This window comes from Melanaphis sacchari, unplaced genomic scaffold (assembly GCF_002803265.2).
Source record: "Melanaphis sacchari strain LSU unplaced genomic scaffold, SCAv2.0 Contig94_pilon_pilon, whole genome shotgun sequence".
NCBI classification, from domain to species: Eukaryota; Metazoa; Arthropoda; class Insecta; order Hemiptera; family Aphididae; genus Melanaphis; species Melanaphis sacchari.
The window spans coordinates 397,120-418,144 of NW_020271674.1; the positions used below are offsets into that span (position 1 = coordinate 397,120).

Genomic DNA, 21,025 nt, shown 5'->3' on the forward strand with positions numbered 1-21,025 from the left:
TACAAAAATATAAAATTTTAAAATTTCAATGAATCATTAAAACAAATTTTTAAATGATGAAAATGTATATTCAAGCAGTACTGGAGCATTTAACTTTTGGCATTTTTAGTGTGAATAAAACGCATATACTAAAATAAGTCGAAAATACTGTAATTTACACAGTACTCGTGGCGCACCATAGAGTACCATACACTAAATTAAAGATTTTATAATGTAAGTCATTATATCCTATCTACATCATCACTCTAGCGATTTTGGGCCGTAAATATGATTAAAAAAAGTCAAATTATAGACTAGTAAAGATAAGTAAGTAATAATGATAATGTAATAATAAAAACGATGGTTAATATGCGTGTATAAAACGTTTTATAGGTATGTTATTTAGCGCCCGGAGGGAAGCACGACGAAGCATTTGCCCCCCCCCCCCTCCTTGGAATTCAAATATAATGTTGAACATTTTAACTTTTATTTAAATTTAAATAAACATTTCATTGATATTTTTACTTTAGTATATAGAAGTGGCCAATACAAAAATGATTGGGAAAGGTGAAAAGATAAAATTAATTAATTAAATCCTTGTTCGTCTTAATAATAATATATTAATTATAGGCGTAAAAAATAATGTTTAAGACCGGCACACACATCTGAAAATAACTAAAAATAAACCAAATGTATAATATAATATACAATATTATTAATTATTACATTGGAAATTATTGTAATAATAATTGTGAAATTAAATTATTTGTTAACGCGTCGTCTACGGTGCTACACGAGCCTCGCAAAATTATGTACGTAAGTATAATAGTATTGAGTATATTATATTTTAATATTTTGTTTTATTGTTATTCTATTATGGACATTAGACATTTTTTTTAAAAACCCAAGTTTTGTGATTCTTTTAATCAAATCTCTATTGGCTCTACTTCAATTATTGAAATAAATACTACAGTCAATACAAAATCGTCGGAATTGTGTGTAGTTGAAAGTTATTTAATAACGACTAATTAACATATAATTCTAACAAATTTTGTAGTTAGCAAGGATCAAACACTTTTTTAATGTAGGTAGGTACTGTTTAGTGTTTGATTTAATTATGTCCCTTCCTGATAAATTTCCTGCGGGCGCCCATGTATACGCTAGTTGTTATTAGAAATAAAAGAATTAAAAAAATTATTGTTTGTTCAAAAAAAAAAAAAAAAATAATTTAACTTAATCATAAGTTAAACAGTTAAATGAGATTTTTGATATTGCTTATCCCCCACCAGAAGGTTTAAAATCTGGATTAAAACTGGATAGTTTTAGCCTTAAATGACTTTCAACGTTCAGTTTATTTATTTAAAAATAAAAAATAAAGTAGATAAAGCTCGTTCTTGCAGATAGGTTGTTGAAAAGCCCATCATGTTTCTTAGTGCAATTTTAGCGCAACCCGCACACGCTTCACACCGTGCACGATAAAAATGACAAATAGGTAACAGGTAACTACCTATTAATAATAAACGAACTACATGAGATAAAACTACATTCATACTTTGATAACGTTAATTGTGTAAAAAATATTTTGTTTTAAGAATAGACTTTAGTAATGTTAATATTATATTAAAGTTCACGGCCCTGTACTACGCTGTTCGAGGGCAGTCGGGGCCCATGGGTTGGGAACCACTGGTGTAAAGACGTGTAGCACACAATATTATTATTAATTGTTATCGCAAATAATTACTTTATTGTATCGACGCGGCGGCCGAACACGTTCGGGCACTAAGCTCAGTGGGCCAGCCTGCTACTTCCATCGCACGCGCTCTCACTCGACACACTCATCGCGCCTTCATAAGCCATCGCAATTCGCACGTCCGTCGTATTCTCGACTTGTTTCAATAATATTCATTATCGTGTTTTAGAATTTTTAGATTAACATTTATACGTGAACAATAAAGTAAAACATAATATTGTGTTCTTTAACTTATTCCGATTGTCATTTGTTGGTTGTTTTTTGAATTTAAACCTAAAATGTATAATATTGTCATTGTTCCTTTCAGTGTTTTTAGAAGTTTAATGGTTTTTACTTTCCACCTCGCAACAAACTACGTCTCGTATCTACAATCTACTCGTACATTCTACCATGTTCATTAATTGTCGACATGTCGTCAAGTGACGAAGATTCATTTAAAAAGTAAGTAGCTTTCATATAATATGACAAACCTAATTATGTAAAATTATATAATAGGTATTACAATAATTGATTTTATTTTAATGTTATGATTAGTGCTGTCTTAAGATGGATATTTAAGTCAAAAGTTAAAATCCATTGAATCTATTTCTTCTAAACATCAGCAAAGATTGATAAAAAATAAATTTGATTATTTAATAATTGATCCTACCAGAAATGGAGCATGTACTAGTCAAACGTCAAACTATTAAACATAAGTCATTAGATTAATCAAATATTTCTGAATATCAAATTGTAACATCTTACATTAATGTTACTTATTTAAACTCCTTTACTAGCATACTGTTTTAAATAAATTAAACGTATCTACAGATTCTATGGTAGATATTACATCTTTTATTGAATTCTCTAATAATGATTTTACTTAAATCATTATCAAGTACAAATTCAAATACTGATTTCAAAGATTTAATTGTTACCTAGGCTTTAGAAGAAAATATTTCCCATAAATCTATATTTAAATATTAAAAATATTGAAATCCCATTTTTGACTATATTATCTTTCAAGAGACCCAAGAGCTTTATTAAAAACGCTTAATAAATTAACTATTTTTAAAGAACTATATCTTAAAATTTATCATTATTTTGGCTTAGAAAATGGTTAAAATCAATATTTTTAAAAAAACAAAGCATTTTTACTTAATAATTATGAAATTGAAGTAATTATTAGTGATGATAGACTACCGCTATCTAAATCATCATCAAAAATGTACAACTAAGTTTAGGGTCAATTAATAAATAAATCATTAATATGTAGTAAATGTTGAATTTGACGACAGGCTACAAATTATTCCAAGAAAATCGTTGATTAATGAAACATCAAGTTTCTTTCCAAGTTATAAAAATTTTAAATTATATGACCATGTCCTATTGTATCAATGGAAATTCTAAATTCACCTACAACTACTTGGGATGTATATCATATTAAAAAGCTATTTAAAAAAACAGGTCTGATATATATTTGATGTATCAATTGTTAATGTGCACTTAAATTTAATATTTTTATTTCTAGATGATTTTATTAAAACTAAATAAATATTAAATAAAGCAGAGTATAGGTCAAATTTTGAAAGCGACTAGTATTGCATTGAAAATACACAAAGTATTTGCTGCAAAATCATGAAGTGACAGTGTTGAATTTGATAAAAATTCTGTTTCAATAAGTAATATTATTCTACCATTTCCAAATCCATCTGATAGTTATACATAACTCATAAAAATAAAAATGATAATTTGATTTTATAAATTAAAATACATTTAGCAAATATATATATATATATATATGTATCCAGAAACATATTAATGAAAAAAATTGTTTATTTAATTCAAGTTAAGTTTAAAAAAATATATAATGTGACATGATACTACAAAAATTTCAAAAATATACATTTATTCAGATACCTATCTATGAAAAGCAAGTTTATTCTCCAGTTATTTCATCTCAAAAATGTTTATTTAATTCTGGTAACATACATATATTTTTAAGTAGTTATTAATGGTATTACAGTTATTTAATTTCAATATTTAATTATTATAGAGCCAGTAACAAGAAATATACTATCTCAAAAAATTAAAAAATGTCTTGGTACTTTTAATAATTCAATTTCACCTTTACCAGTACCTCCAGTGATTCAGGTAATTTTATATTTTTAATTTATCCAAGTTATATTTAAGGATTTTAATTTGAATCACTTATGTGATTTTTTTAGAATACAAAAACTTGGAACTCAATATTCCACAGATCTCATTATCACCAAATTTATTTGAAGATGGTGATATTGATATTAATCCGTTACCCATTGAAATTAAACCAGGTATTTGAATTCTTTTAAATTTCAATTGGTTATTTTAATTTACCTTGTAATTTATATTGTAATAATTTTATAATAACCAACTACTGAGTTTTAAATAGTAAAAGTTACTGGCTTACTGTAATTGATGCGTTATATTTGAATTTTTTGATATTTTATCATTGTATACAAAAATGATTTTGAGAGACTAGTTGTTTGTCGTTTTAATAGCCTATACAACTACCAAAGTAAATTTCTGATAGGTTTTTTAATATTGTTTTAATAAATAATTTATTTTTCTATTAGTGTTGCCATATATTAATTTAACTTTTGCCTAAAACATTGTATTTAATAGATATTTAATATTAAATTATTAAAATAATGTATTTTGTTATTATTATAAACTTTTGAGTAAAACAAAATATATTAATTTACACATTTTTAAATTATCATTGAGTAAAATAAAATTCATAGTGTGCATAGAAGTCTCAAGTTCTCTCTTCCTCATGGATAATGATTTTGAATTTTAACAAAAGAATTAACATAATTATTCGTTGTTAAAATGTATAATTTAATTCAATTTCAAAACTTAAAATTTATAAAAAAATGTTGACAAAATATTTTTGTTTGCTTTTAACTAGTTTATAAATTTTTGTAATTTTGTTAGGTTTTGTTAAAATTAAATTTTCAAATTTATATGCCTTAACGGCCAGGAGGATAGGCAACTTAAATTACACTATCATCAGTTATGATACCCAATAATTAGGGCCCAGAATTATATACACTAAAAACGTACTTGATATGCATGCATTTATGCACTTTAAATATGTAAAAAAAAAAATCAATTAAAAAAAGTCTTTTATTTTCATTAAGTATAAATAAATAAAATCGAATGAAAAATATGCAAACACTGATCACGACAAACACGATGAATGTATGATTCACTAAAATCTACTCAATAACATATTACACCTTGTTTCAATAAGTCTCAGATAAGATTAGAAAATGACTTTGTCAAATACGTTATTTTAATTAAAATAAGTAAAATATTACATATTATGCATTTAATAACAGTATATATGTAATAAAAAATTTGTAAAATATACAGTGCATGTCAATAAATGACAAAATATACAAAATAAAACTTAATATTTAGGATCTATTAACTACAAATCAAACTTGTAGCTGACCTAGCTATTTTTTGGATTATTCAGAAAATACATGCAAATATATATAAATCTGGGCCCTACTGATAATATTTAATAATTTGACCATTATCTAAAACAGTATAATAATAATTAGGCCTGTTAATAATACAATAGACCGGTCGATCTATACGCAAAAACAATAATGATCGATCGTATTCATAATTGACAGGGTTAAGTGGTGGTGGATTTAATCTCATGTGACTCACGCTGGGGAATATAACAATATTAGGAACAAAAAGATTATTGAATATTCATGCACACGCATAGAAATTGTATTTTATAAAAAATGTAGATAAAAATTTTAATGTCAATCATAGTAATAACTAGAGGTAGGATTTATATTCTCTTAAAATCCTTAAAATATGATGTTTTTATGTCACATAAAATAGGCAATATATTCTCTTAATATTCTTTTAAAATACCAGATATACAGAGTGTTCCAAAATGATTCATCCGATTACGAACTGATATAGTTCGGCAACGGTTAATCGCAGGTTAATGACCAATGTATTAATGGAAAGATTAGATAACTAAGTTTATTTTAAGTTATCTAGTTGTTAAATTCGGCACCGTAATCGTTAGTGACGTAACTTAATTAGTTGTTATCGAAATGTCGACCGAGCAACAAAAAGCGTTTTGTGTGCTCCGCTTTGAGAAGTTTTTTTTTTTTTTTTTTTTTTTTCTCTGGGGTTACATAAAAAGCATTGTTTATGTACCTCCCCTTCCAAAAGATTTTGACGAATTGAAAAGTCGCATTACAGGCGCCATCAACTTGGTTACAGTTGACATGCTTCAACAGGTTTATGAGGAATTTGAATATCGCTTAGATGTGTGTTGTGCAAGTAAGGGGGGTCACATTGAACATTTATAAGCATTGTACCTAAAACTTAAAATAATCCATCAAAATTTAAAATTAATTCTAACATGATTAATCAAATTTTACAATAAATATGATTTTTTTAAATCGGATGAATCATTTTGGAACACCCTGTATAATGTTTTATGTCTTTAAATATGCAAAATATTCTTTTAATATTAAAAAAAAAAATTATTAAATTTATTTTTTATTAATTTGGTTTTAAATATATTTAATTTAATCTATTTTACAATAACAATTAATAACTATATATTGTTCCATGTGTTCCGGTGTCATTTTAGTACGCCGGTTTGTAAGAATGTTCTTGTAAATGCTGAATGATCGTTCGACATCCACCGATGTCACTGGAGAATATTGCAAGTCGGCTACCATAGTCGGTGAATAATTTTCCGGAAGTTGTATTGTGTTATTTCCACTAAGAACTTGTCCAATATTTTTCAAAAATTTGAACCCTTTGTTTTTTTGTTGAAGTTGCAATATTTTTGTCTTTACTACTTCTCCTTTTTCTCCTGGTATCTGCTCAAGTTGTGTGAAAGTGTTTTCGATAATATTTATCATATCAACTAAGGCAGTATTTGATTTTTCCAAACTTTTGATAGTTGTAACAATTTGAAGAAAATTAGTTTTAATAAAAATCAAATCATTTTTTACAGACTGTAAGTGTAACATGTTTTTGCATTTTTCAATACTGACTGACGACTTTTCTTCACTTAATTTGTCTATAACATTTTTCAAACCCTCAAAATGATCGAAATTAAATACAGCGGCTTCCAGCCAAGTTCCCCACCTAGTTAATACGGGTTCTGGAGGTAATGGCACATTGGGTAATATTTCTTTGTACACCTGGACATGATATGGCGCTTTTAAAAATACTTTTTTTAGATTACTGATTAATGTGTTCACATTTGTAACATTTCTCTGACTTTCTCTGCAACCCTGTTCATCATGTGAGCTTCACACGTAACGTGAATTAAATTTGGGTAGAAAACTTTTAGTGTATCACCGGTTTTTGTCATGTATGGAGCTGCATCCGATAACATTAACAACACTTTTTCGTCATTTCCACCCAACGGCCATAATAATTTTAGTCCATCATTGATAAACCGAGCAACAGTGGAATGATTAGTTTTTTCCAAAACTTTGCATGTCAGGAGAAATGGGCGAGTCGGAGTATTTGATTTTAATATTCCCACCAGTAAATTTGCAACATAACGACCGTTTGTATCTGTAGTTTCATCTACAGCAATCCAAATATTATTTTCACCAATTTCATTTTTGATTTTTGTTAAAGTATTATAGTAGCACGGCTCGAGATAATTTTTACGTAACGCACTTTCATCTGGTATATGTTTGCCAGTGTATTTCTCTAAAAATGTACGAAATTGAGGAACTTGCATTTTATACCAAGGTATATTAGCTGCTACTAAGGCTAGACACAAATCTTTGTTAAAATCATTTTTATTTTCATTGGGAGTAGCTTCTGATAAAAATAATTGTTTTGATGAAGTATTTAATTTACGTTTTAAACCATTTATGTGGACATTAGTATGTACATGTTGTGTTACCTGTGACTTTTTGGTGCAAGGAATATTTTTGTCACAAACTTGACAAAAAATTGTTGCACCATCTGTCGTGAAAATCGTTTGTTGGTTATTGTACGACGAAATCCATTGAGCAAATAAACTTTTTAAACTGCTTGAAGTTTTCGGCATATTTGTATGTTATAGACAGTTATAGTAATATGAGACGAGTGGAAAGAAAATATTATGTATATCACACTCAGATATCAACACTCGACGCGATGCGACGGACGACTAGTAGACGACGAGAATAGTCGTGACAGCTAACGAAATAACCGATGTGCTATCGCAATCGATAAGGAATACATGGAGATTAATTTTTATTAAAACCCAGAAATAAATCATTTAGTGAACATTGTATTTATCAAAGTGCTGATATACGTGAAATATGTTCATTATATGCCAATTTTAGAAAAATATTCTCAAATATTCTCTTACGTATTAAATATTCTCTAACCCCTAAAATATGCTTTTTTATGCAAAATAAATTTTTTCCTGTGAATTCTGTGTTTCATGAATCGTAAAGATTTCTCACTCCCATTTAACTGCATAGACTAGAAACGAATATGTAAAATCATAAAAATCCGACCTCTAGTAATAACAAATTTTATTTTATTTAAACATTAATGAGGTCGAAGATTTTCAACATTCAATTGACAAACACTGATTTAATAAAGTACATTGTTTGTGATTCAGTGGAAAAAGTTTAACGAAGTTAACATCAAAAGAAAAAGATTTAAAATTGAAAAAAATCATTCGTAAATAATATAATTTTTTTTTTATTACTAGGATATTAAACAATTTGTACTACATGCACAATAAGAATATGGAATAATAACCTGACTTAGCACTAATAAATTATAATGTTTATACATTCATTTTATTTATTTTTTTTTTTTTTTTTTGTACTTTATAAGAGGAAAATATTTCTACACCATAATTATTTTAAGCGATGACGAGAGTTAGATTAAGTCTTATATTAAGAGAGGAATGAGTTCACATTAAATTGGGAAACTTTTTTCAATTTCTTCGCTTTTTGATGATAGGGTTAAAGTCGATATTGGTTTAAATTTTGAGAGTGATTGGTGTGTAATTTGACCCTGAATCATTTAAATTAGTGATATTTGTATACATATGATTTGGTAGATTGGAAAGGAAGAAGTGAAGGAAGTCAGGATGTTTATTTACGTGAATTAGTCAGTAGATTGGAGAGGGTAGAGAAATAATTTTGTAACGTTTGCTTGTGATAAAGTTTGACAAAGTACGGCCTCTCGTGTTTCTTATGCAACTGCTCCAGGCTTTATGTTAGGCGTTAAAATCCACACCAATGATATATGTGTTTTTAAGCAATTGAAGATATAGACGATATAGTGATAAGTTTTCTAAAAGAAAAAGGCATTCAGGATGAAAGTAGGCTAATATTATTGAATTAAGTATGGAGTTAATAATTATGGATGTAACAACTAGTTTCATGTTTTGGTTTGATTTAAGAAAAAAAGAAGAGTACAGGATTTTAGAGGAAATTAGTAAAGTGGTATCAGCGTGTGCTGAATCATCAGGGTGATTTGCTTGAAGACATACATAATCAAATATTTTGAATTTTGAGTTGGTGGTGAGATGCGTTTCAGTAATGAGAGCTATACCTACATTATTTTATTTTAGGAAAATTTGAAGTTTATTTGTATTATTGGTGATTCCGTAGAAGAATGCCATTCTGAGATGTCTTTCCTACTAAATGGGATTTCAACTTTTATTTTTGTGAAGCATATTGAGGTTATTTTAAAAATTACAGAATTGTTTGAGTCTGACTCTAAGTCAATAAAAAATATCAGGAGAGGCTCTTTGGAAAGTCGATGGCGTACATTATTTATATTTTATGCTTGAAAATCTAGGAATGATAGTTAACTTTTTATGGTGATACATCAGTTGAGGGGTGAAGATTTTTAATTAATACTATAATTTTTTTTTTTTTTCTGAAAAGAGTGGAAAAACCTCTTTAAGGTATTTTATAACGACTCTATATGAATCTGAGTTGAAACTTTGTAATTCCAGATCTTTGGTGGTAGTTTTACATTCGAAACTAGTGGAATTGGTTAGTTTATTCATTTTAGTGATAAAAGTATTAAAATTTAACTTTGATTCGATGAATATTGACGGCTGGTTTCGAGGTTTGGTTTCGTTAACTGTCTGTGAATAGTTATTAACGTCTGTGGTTATTTGTGTATCATTGTCAGGAAGAGCAGTAGAATAAATACGATTTGCGAAAATAAAAATATTAGTGTCTTTTTTTAGAGATAGAAAGTTGGCGTTGTTTGGAGATCTTATGTGTTTTATTGGGTCTGGTGGGATTGTTTGTCTGTCGTTTTAATAAACAGAGAAATCTGAGGAAAATTAGCGTCTAATTGATTTAATAATACTTTTGATATTTTTAACGGTAGAATCGTTTTATTAACTGCATTTTTATTTTTATAATTTGAACTTGTGGATTTATGATCATAGTTATCGACATTTTTATTTTATTAATTAATTATTTTTATTAAAATATAATTTATTTAATTATTAATTTAAAATATATAAAGAAGCACCTACACTTTAGTAAATAATGAATACATGTATCAACGTGAATGTAATATGCCGGAAAAAAGCATTTGACGGTGTATACAATACAAACAAAAAAGTAGAGGAAGACAAAAAGTCCATCTAATGGTGAAAAAATAAAATGCACGGACCATGATTAAGTTTCGAATATTTCCAAAATTGAAGCCGAAATACAGATAAATGAAATGAAAGAAAAAGCAAGAAGTACGTCATGTGAATCGACACCCTCAGTTCTTGAAACAATAGTTCAGGTACTCATTTATCATATTATTATGTGTTTTATTATATTAAAAGTTATCAATGTTATCATCATCCTCATAACTTCATTTAGAATATTCTAATTTTTAGAACGTTTTAAATTAGTTAGTTATCAATTATTGTAATAATTTATTATTTTACATTTTGCTATTGCTATTTTATACGCTGTATGCACATTGTCGATTGCATAAAGGTATAGACGTACAGTGACAGTTATTTTATATTTTTTATCAATAATATCGATAACAAAACCATTAGATGTTATACATATAATTTAAAATATCAAGTAGAATTACTGGTAGATGGTCAACTACTGAGTGTCGCCACATTGAAAAGGACTACACAACATGTTCGTCAAATCTGCTCCATAAAATCCAGTCGACTTTGATTTTAATATTCCGGTAAAATTTTCTCTATCGATAGAGAACTTTTTCTTCAGTACAATAATGGGTTCAATGATACTAAACGTATTTTAATATTTACAACAAACAGTAATTTTGAACTAATGGAAAATAGTGAAAACTAGTTATGTAATGGAACTTTTTCTAGTGCTTCATCAATATTTTCCTAATTATATACGATTCGTGGAATACATTATTCACATGTAATCCCATCTGTTTATGCTTTACTGTCTGACAAAAATAAAAAGAGAAAGCTTACAAACGATTTTTTTCGAGCAGTTAAATAAATCGATTAATCCAAATGTTAACCCAAATAATTTCAATGATGGTTTACAAAAAAACAACAATGAATAAAGTAAGATTTGAATTTTCTGATGTGGTTATAATTGGTTGTTTTTTCACTTATCTTAGTATGTACAGTGTATGGTGACATTTCCAAGAAATTAATTTATCAAAAAAAATATAAAGAGGACTCAGGATTTGCTCTGCATGTCCACATGATACCAGCTTAAGCATTCGTACCTCAAGAAGACGTTATTGAAATCCATTGAAATTAATAACTTTTCAACCAATGAAGAGTTTTTAACACCACTTATTAATTACTTTGAAAGTAATTGTATTGGACGATTACAATGTAGAACCAAAATTTAGTATTACAATTTGGAATTGTTTTGCTCTTGTGGAAGCAGATTTGTCTCAAACAAACAATTCAGTGGAAAAATGGCACAACTGCTTTTCTTTTTGTCAATGTTAAATTCATAGATTCATGTATCTATATGGGAATTAATTACTGAAATACAAAAAGATGAATGTGTCAATCGGTTGAAAGTTAAATAATTAGTTGCAGGAAATCAACAATCATTAAAAAAAAAGTTTAATGATCGAGCCAAAAAACTTAAAATATATGTAGTGATTTTATAATAAAAGTTAAAAAGATTATTTACGTGGGGTCATGCATAATTTTCAACTGTTAGTTTGATTTTATTAGGTACTATTATTTTAATTATAGAAAACTTTGTTAAAGTATATTTGTGAGAACCAATTATTATTATTTTAATTATTGACAAATTTGTTAAAGTTTGTTAGTGAAAAATCGAAATTAAAGTAACCTAATCAAACTATCAATTGCATAGATCAGGGGTCGGCAACCCGCGGGCCGCATGCGGCCTGCAAAGTAATTTTTGATGGCCCGCACAAAGGTGGTTAATTTTTGTGTTTTACTTTTGTTCAATAACATTTTTCATATAATTTTCAATATTATATAATTCTTTTTCCTTTATAAATAAAATCTAATCTAACCGTTTCATAATAGCAATACAATTATAAGTATTATATCATAATATGTAATTTTTTTTTTAATGTGGCCCTTGATGAACAATTGAAAAAAAAAATGGCCCGTGTGGTTAAAAAGGTTGCCGACCCCTGGCATAGATAATAGAAAAATGGATTGGCCGTACAACCTTATCACACGGGAACTAATTGGTAAATTATTTGAGGTTAAAAAAGGCAATAGATAGATAAGCATCAAATATTTACAATTTAATGTTATTAATTTAAAACTTAAAATCAAAAGTTATACTAGTTATATAAAATCGAACAAATTTCAAAAGTAATTTTCACTTAATTATTTTATCTATAGCGTAACCTGGGGTACGCGATATAATCTCAAGGGGTACCTGAAAAAAATTGACTAATGGCGGAAAAATGTTGAATTTGTTTATTTAAAACGATTGGTTTCAAAGATATTCAATATATGTTATTAAAAATATAAATTTGTGTCACAAATTAAAGAATAACTGCAATATTGAAAACAATTTAACTTGGATATGATTAAAATTAACTCGTTATTTATTAAGTTATATCAATAAAAATTATTTAAATTAACAATTAATTTTAATGAAAATTAAATTTGAAAAAATTAAGTTAAAATGTTAAAATTAACTTGACTTTAACTTTTTTAATCATTTATGCCCAGGCTTATTGTTTAGTATTGTTAATATTGAGTTTATTCAACTATTTCAACTAATATACATTTTTAAATAACAAAATGTAAATTAATACATTATACAATTATTACAAAATTATTATCTGGAATATATTATTCTATTTTAGTAATCAATATAAAATATTTATATCCATAACATTATAGGATATTATATAACAGTTTATCTGATGTTCAAATTAATAAACATCATACAATTTATATTTTTATTTTTATAATCTTAAATGAAAAAATGTAATGGCGGTAGGAAATTAAAATACATTTGGACGCTTTCACAGGTTGTTATTTAATTTTGGCTACACTGCAGTGTGGCGTGGTGTGATATTGTTTATCAACATTAACGACACATCACATCTACATGACACGTCACTCGTGGCTGTTCACTATTCCCTATTTCCTAACTCTTGCATTTTATCACCGAAGTTGCTAATTCCAATTTTGTATATGTATCTTTTCAACTCCACGGTTTTTGCGTATTTAGGTACAATAAATTTTATTTATGATTACTTAAAACATTTAAAACTGTAGTTTTTTATCTTCATAGTTGTAATTTGTTTTACAGATTGACTCAAATATAGCTCCATTCTCTAGTTTGAATATCCAGTACGAGACTCCCAACAAATGGAGAATACCCCAGTAAGTAACTTCCATAAATATTTACTTTATTGTTACAATATTGAAATATATTTATTTTTTTAAATACTGTAAAAAAACATTCATGCTTTGGGTTACTTTAAATTTCCAAAAAGAATCTTTGCCCAAGTCATAAACTTAACATAAGAATCATCAGGTTCAAAAATATTTATTTATTTGTATAAATGAACTGATTGAAAAACATCTGACAACTTTTTTAGAAAAATGCAAATTATTACATACAACTACAAATGCATTAGAAAAAAAAAAGCATTTTGAATTTTACTGTGATAATGAGGACAGTTATTAGAAAATATTTTTATTTGTTTTGAATTGTTGACTTTAAGTTTTTTTTATTTTATAATTGTAGTGAGAGATAAACTTTGACATTTATGATAGTACATTCTTTTTGTCGTCCCTTTGATAATGTCATCAGCACTTGATAAATCAAATTCATGTATTGCCAATGGCAATTTTATTTTTGCTTCTTTGTATGAACCAGAACAATTTGTGCGAAATGGATTAGTATACAATTCACTAGATAAACTAGATAATATATTTATTAAAATTTATTAATGAAAACTTCATGTCCAATTTGTTGTCTAAATTTGTAAAATATTCATATTCATATTCAATTTAATTTTTTTTTGAACAAATTTCTTCGCTTGCTTAGAAGTTTTAGGCCAAGCACAAGAATTATTTTTCAACAAACAGTTAGGTACCACTACTAACAAATGTTGTCTGTGTATCTTTTGATTCCTATGTTTTTCATATGTCTCAATACAATAAATTTTATTTGTGATTAATTAAAACTGTAGATTTTTATCTTCAGAGTTGTTATTTGTTTTACAGATTGACTCAGATATGGCTACATTTGTTGACTTAAATATCCAGAACAAAACACTTTTTCCATTAATGGAGAATACCCCAGTAAGTAACTTTTATAATTATTTACTTTATTTGTTACAATAATGTTTTCAATTGCTTAAAATGTGCTACTGTAGTGGTAACTTACACTATATTGTGAAATATATTTCTTTTTGAATGTTATATCTACTTAATAATTGATAGTAATGATAGTAAGTAGTACAAAATATTAATTGAACTCACCCATCTACATTTGCTTATTGCATTCATTAAAATCTCACTATTATATTTTCTAATAAAAGATCATAATTTGGGATTGAATTTATTAACTTATGTTAATTATTAAACTTTGAATGAAAATAGAATGTTAATGTTAAAATTTAATATTGAAATAAATATTTATAGTTAAAAATATTTTACTATTTTCAAAATAAAAATACTTAATAATTATATTTAATGTCAGGAAAAAAACAATTTCAATATTTCAATTGGTACTAATATTTTGTCAGATAACAAGAGTATTCTTATAATGTTATAAACTTATAACAATATTTGTAGACGTTATTGTAATATTATTAAAAAACTAATTGACCTCTAATATCATGTTATCCTAACAAAAAATCATCAATATTTTATCACATTAATTGCAAAATATTCAGTTAATAATAATAACATTTATCAAAAATTAGGCAGGTATAATTATTTCAGTATACAAGTATAAATGAGTATAATATTAGTAAAAATTAAAATCATCATACTATATTATTATAAATATTAACAGGTTAATTTTTTTAAAGTTGAAGTGTGACATCAATGTATCAAACATATTTTGATGCAAGACTTCATTACCACTTCAATACTTTCATTGTTACAAAACTCCACAACAATCCAACCACTTTGATCTCCATCTAAATAAAAAAAAGAAATTTAATTATATACCCAATCTTAAAAATATGTTGTAATTTTATTGAAATGTTTGTATGAATAATAATAATTTTTTTATTAAATAGTTATAATAATTTTTTTCCGCTATGATGAAATATTATAATTTTTTTTTTTTTTTTTTAGTATTATTATCCAATATTCAAGTTGACTAGATAAATTTTTTATTTTAAATATTTCAATAATTTTTAAATTAGGAGAATCTTCTAAATATGGTGGTAAAATGTTTAATTTTTTTCCAATGAGCATGGCAATACCATCTTTTTGAGCAAAATTCATAAATTTGACTATTTCTCCATTTTTAGTCAGTATAAAACCATTTCTCTCTTTTTTAATTTTAATAGTTAAACTTTTAAATATAAGTGTGTATTATGGACCTATTAGATCATCAACCAGTGAACAGTTATCATGGACATGTTTTAAAACTGATTGATTGTCCCCATTGATGGTTTATTACTTAAATTATTTAGTATACATTTTTCATAACATATATTAATAATTTATTTCAAAGGTTTTTAATTATTTCTAAAATAATATTTTATTTCTTACATGTAATTTTCAAAATCAAATACTGAAAAATTATAATTAAGTAGACCAAATAAATTATAATCCTTACCTAAAAGTAACAATACATGGATATTGTGTGATACAACTTGTTATATATAAGTTCTTGACAAAAATATCTAATAGTTAGCTTACATATTGAAGAAGAAATTTCTCGCCAGGACTTGACAAAATTTACATTGCAATGTTCATTACCATAAAATTGGTGTAAATTTTTTCATTTAAAATGGTTTTTAACACAACAAGCTTAGTGTATACCAAAAATGAATGGAATTCAGTTACTTTTTAGTAACATACACCTTGAAGATATCTACTCTTTAGATATCGGATGTAAGATATAAATTCTTGAATTGAAAAATGTTTACATGAATTTATGAATAATTTCTTTTCATTAAATGTATGTATATCTGTTGGCCCATTATGAGTTTTGATAACTGATAATGGCAAATCAATTTTATAATGAAAATATAAAATTAAAATGTTAACTTAATAATTTAATAAATTTTACTTACCATGAATAGCATAATAAACTCCAGACATTTTATAAATTATAATTAGAAAGTAATTATGGAATAGGTATACAAATTATAAATTTCCAATTTTTGATATTAATAAAAGTTTCCTAGACAGTAGACAAGTATCATCTAATTTTAATATTAGAGGTATTAATGGTATTATGGTGGTATGTGAGTTATTGTCATTTGTGTCTGCCACAACAAAAGTTGTTCAAAATATATTTTGAATAACTATTTCTTTAAATAAACTTTTTTTATTTTGTTAACTTAAATTTTAGAAATATGAAGATATAAAAAAAATAATAAAGCAGATCAGAAATCATATTGAAATCAAAGATATGAGTCGCTTGCTGACCAGTAAGTTTATATACGCTCTTAAATAAAGAACAACCTTAATAAACCATTAAACTTTTTATAGGTTTTAAGGAACTAACCGCGTTAAGTGATGAAAATGAATTCCTCATTTCAGAGTTACTTTATGAAGAAATTGATTTACCACCATATTTTTTTGTCCAATTCTTAGTTGAAATTGAAGATTTTATTAATGATGTTTGGAATGATAGAGTAGGACGAAAAAATTTATCAAAAAAAAAATTTAAAAGTTTGGCTTTCCTTAGACAAGAATTTAGAAAATATGTAAAACATTATCCGAGTGTATTGATTGAATTCCGAGAAAAAACTGATCTATCTTACAAAAAAGAAGACCAAAATGAATATGAAGATGTAGATTCTGATGATAGAGAAAGTGAAGATGAAACATTGACTGCTTCTTTCAAAAAAACTGAAGAAAAAATACCCAAGGTTAAGATTCTTTTATTTTAGTTTAAATCTACTTATTTTTCAATCATAGATACATTAATATCAATATTTTAATTTAGGTACAAAAAAATGGTGAGGTTTCTTACAGTCTTATTTTGTTTGATGATGGTAATAACTCTGATAGCAGTGAAGATAAAGGTTATTATGAATATCAAAGTATAGGAGAATGGTTTATTAAAAAGTAAATTAATTTTGATTAACATTTAATACTAATACTTATTACTTCTATTTTTATATCAAAAAATATTTTAATACTAGATCAACTGATAATGACGATGATGAAAGTGATGAAGAAGATGAAAGTTATTCTATATGGCAAAAAGTACGAAGAAGAGTAGCTATTCCAATTAATTATTAGTTATAAGTTTTAATAATTTGTCATTGTTCAATCTTTTAAATTTTTTTTCCTAGGAAAAATCTAAAACATTTGCAAAATATAAGAAAGTTACTTCAAAGGCTGTTTTACTTAAATTAACTGAAGTAATTGCTGCCTACGGAAAGGAATGTACAGATCGAATTGAACAAATTGGAATGTTGTATGAATTGTTATTGATTTCAGAAACTCGTTGGTTTGCAGAGGGATTAATAGTAAAAATAAAAATGTCAATTATTTCTTCTATTTTTGATTACTATTTTGAAGTTTCTGATACTATGAAGCCAAAAATTTGGAGCAAGTATGTTAATCATTCTATAATTATTAATATATATTGTTAAATATTAACAGAAAATAAGTTTATTTTAGATTGTTGAATTGTGTCGTTGAACTTCTGAACTCGATTCTCCCTCATAGAGGTTCAGTATTCATTGGGGAATCAGTAGCAGAAGATGATGATTCATTATTCGAGCCTAATTATAGAGTACGGGGATGTGTGCTTACAATTGTTGAACGGTTAGATGACGAATTCAAAAGAAGTTTGAAAGAATGTAATCCTCGCAGTATGGATTATGCGCACAGGTTTTTATTTTGTTAATATGATATTAATTTTTATGATTTAACACATTAAATTATAACATTTAGATTAAAGAATGAAATACGTATTTGTCAAATCATTGATAAAGCTCAACTGTTCTTGGAAGAACAAAACATTAAGTCAGAAGTCTGCCGTATTTATATGCGTAATATTGACCATCTCTACTACAAATTTAATGTCTTTACATTAAGGACCCTCAAGGTAAAAATATATAAATTGAACATTTTAGTTTGTGTTTAATTTAACACATTTCCATTGTTACATTATCTTATACTTTTTTTTTCTTTGGCTTTTCTGTAAAATATAGAATGAGTAAGTCCTTTTTAATATAACTCATATTATTTATGAATAACTATTAATGCCTATTTTCAATTATATAAATCAACTAGCCGACCCGTCACAGCTTCGCCCGTGATTGGTTGTTTATTTTGCCTTCGGACCATGATATGTAGAATTTTTTATTCAAATATTATTGTTTAATGTGATCGGCAAGTAAATATAAAAAAACGATTAATGAAAACGGATTGAAATTTTGCTAGCGTTATAAATGATAAAAATAAATACAGATAAAAAAGAAATAAATTATGGTTGATAAAGAATTTTATTGAGGTTGATGAAGAAAAAAAAAAAATAAGAATTTTATAAGACTTCTGAGTATATGATGTTTTTTGTTATATTTCCTGTTGAAATTAAAATCTATACTATATATACAATATTGTAAGGGTTTTTCTTAGACCGCGCTAACCGAGAAAACTACTGAACCGATTTGGCTGAAATTTTTTTTGGCTATAAAACATAAATATCTTTATTTACACATAATAATAATAAATAATAATAATATAATTGAAATCTATACTGATATTAACTAGTGGAATTTATTGATAATATCTTCAATAAATATTTAATTTGTACTATATTTGTTCAATTTTAATTCTCAATAATGTAATTTTAGTATGATCTAGTCGGATCTAGTTTTCCATGTGAACCAAATCTTATAAAAATGGAAAAATTATGCCATTATATTTATGCCAACGATAATACAAATTGTTTGAAACCAAGAACATTTTTGTGTCAAGCTTATTATTATGCCTTCCACCATAGCTTTTTTAATGCAGAACAAATATTATCCAGAGCCGGTTTGCTTAACAAACCCATTCAAGACTTAGATCCTGAAATTCAAGTATGTATTATATAAGTATTAGAGTTGTCATATATTGTTATTTTATAGACAAACAAAGTCTGTTACCACCCAACTTAATATATAATATGCATGTATACACAGTAACGGTTATTTGATTGAATTATATACATCTAATACAGATTCTTTACAATCGTACTATGGCATGTATGGGATTGTCTGCATTTCAAGCAGGAAATATTCAACATGCACACAAGTATTTAGTTGATTTAATGATGACTGGTAAAGTGAAAGAGTTATTAGGTCAGGGATTGTCACCACAAGTAAATACATTATATTAATAATTACACAATAATAAACAGTTAATTATTATTTTCTAATGTTCAAATATTATTTTTGTAAAGAGACTACATGAACTTAATGAAGAACAAAAAAAAGTTGAAAAACAAAGACAAATGCCTTTTCATATGCATATTGATTTACAAGTCTTGGAAGGCGTGTACCTGGTATCAGCTATGTTTAAAGAAACTGGTAAATTAAATTATAAATAGTATTAAATAAATTGTATACTATGTAAATGTATTTCTCAATTGAATTTTAAAAATATAAACTAGCTCGCGAATATATTAATCAGCAACAGCATTCTAGTGAATACCAGTATTTAACTGTTCCTCCAGTATCGATAAAAGACAATATTTTGGCAGCTGGTGAAGCATTGAGGAATGGAAATTTATCTGCATGCCGCAATTTTTTAATCAACGTAAAAATGAATTCCAAGGTATAATTATTTTGATAAATTTTTATTTTTATTATTTATTAAATTACGTATTTTGATAACAGGTATGGTACTATTTCCTTGAAAAAGATAAAATAAAAGATATATTAGAATTTCAGTTAAAAAAAATATCTTTTAGTAAATATATACAGAATCATTCTGATACTATTCACTCTGTTTCAACAAATGTATTATCAGCGATGTTTAAACTCCCAGAAGATATCATTCAAAACATAATTTTCTCAAATGATGATTTATTTTAGAGTTACTATATGCAATAGTCATATCACTGACTCATTACCATAACTTTCTCTGCAAACAGCCGAAAAAGTTAATAACCTTATGGACTCCAATAAAAGGATTCAATCAAATAGTTATTATTTTCTATTTTATAAACATTACAGTTATAAATATAAACTTAAATCTAAAAAGAAAATATTTTATACTTTTATATTGAATGAAATTGGTATAGAATACATTTTTATTCTATAAGAAATTAAATATTTGAAATTTAAAATTTAACATTATTTATAAATATTTCAAATTTGTGTTATTTTTATCAACCATATTTATTATAATTTAAACAATCTAAAATGTACCTCAAATAAACTAATTATACAATAGTTATGATATTAATTTAATAATTCTTGATTGTTTAATTATATAGAGTATAAGTTAATAATTATATTCTATTATTTTTATTATTTAAAGTACAACATTAATCCTGTAAAGTATATTGCATGAAGTATTTCTACTAATTATCTGATCATCTGTTATCATCCATTTATTAAAATACTTTATTAACCACCTCTGTTTTAAACTTTGAAATTTAATAAATTGTATAACACTTAGAAATTAAG

At 26.0% G+C, this 21,025-nt stretch overlaps 1 protein-coding gene across 3 annotated transcripts; it reads left to right on the forward strand.

Annotated features, from left to right (window-relative positions):
• Positions 1–1,751: 1,751 nt before the first annotated feature.
• LOC112603059 (eukaryotic translation initiation factor 3 subunit C-like) lies at positions 1,752–20,563 on the forward strand. 3 transcript variants are annotated; one of them, XM_025351458.1, is made up of 19 exons: positions 1,752–2,170; positions 3,765–3,862; positions 3,937–4,041; positions 10,262–10,531; positions 13,220–13,422; positions 13,504–13,577; positions 14,427–14,504; positions 16,741–16,819; positions 16,881–17,263; positions 17,341–17,462; positions 17,540–17,603; positions 17,693–17,955; positions 18,024–18,236; positions 18,300–18,453; positions 19,205–19,432; positions 19,573–19,713; positions 19,795–19,921; positions 20,005–20,168; positions 20,231–20,563. In XM_025351458.1, the coding sequence occupies exons 6-19, from the start codon at positions 13,563–13,565 to the stop codon at positions 20,426–20,428; spliced, it is 2,229 nt and encodes a 742-aa protein (XP_025207243.1). In that variant the 5' UTR covers positions 1,752–2,170; positions 3,765–3,862; positions 3,937–4,041; positions 10,262–10,531; positions 13,220–13,422; positions 13,504–13,562; the 3' UTR covers positions 20,429–20,563. The 3 variants fall into 3 exon arrangements, with proteins under 3 accessions (XP_025207243.1, XP_025207244.1, XP_025207245.1); XM_025351459.1 differs by lacking the exons at positions 10,262–10,531; positions 13,220–13,422; XM_025351460.1 differs by lacking the exons at positions 3,765–3,862; positions 3,937–4,041; positions 10,262–10,531; positions 13,220–13,422.
• Positions 20,564–21,025: the final 462 nt, after the last annotated feature.

Coding starts and splice junctions, on each gene's coding strand:
- LOC112603059 (XM_025351458.1), top strand. Junction 17,264..17,340: donor CTGAAGAAAAAATACCCAAG/GTTAAGATTCTT, acceptor ATTTTAATTTAG/GTACAAAAAAATGGTGAGGT. Junction 17,604..17,692: donor GTTATTCTATATGGCAAAAA/GTACGAAGAAGA, acceptor TTTTTTTCCTAG/GAAAAATCTAAAACATTTGC.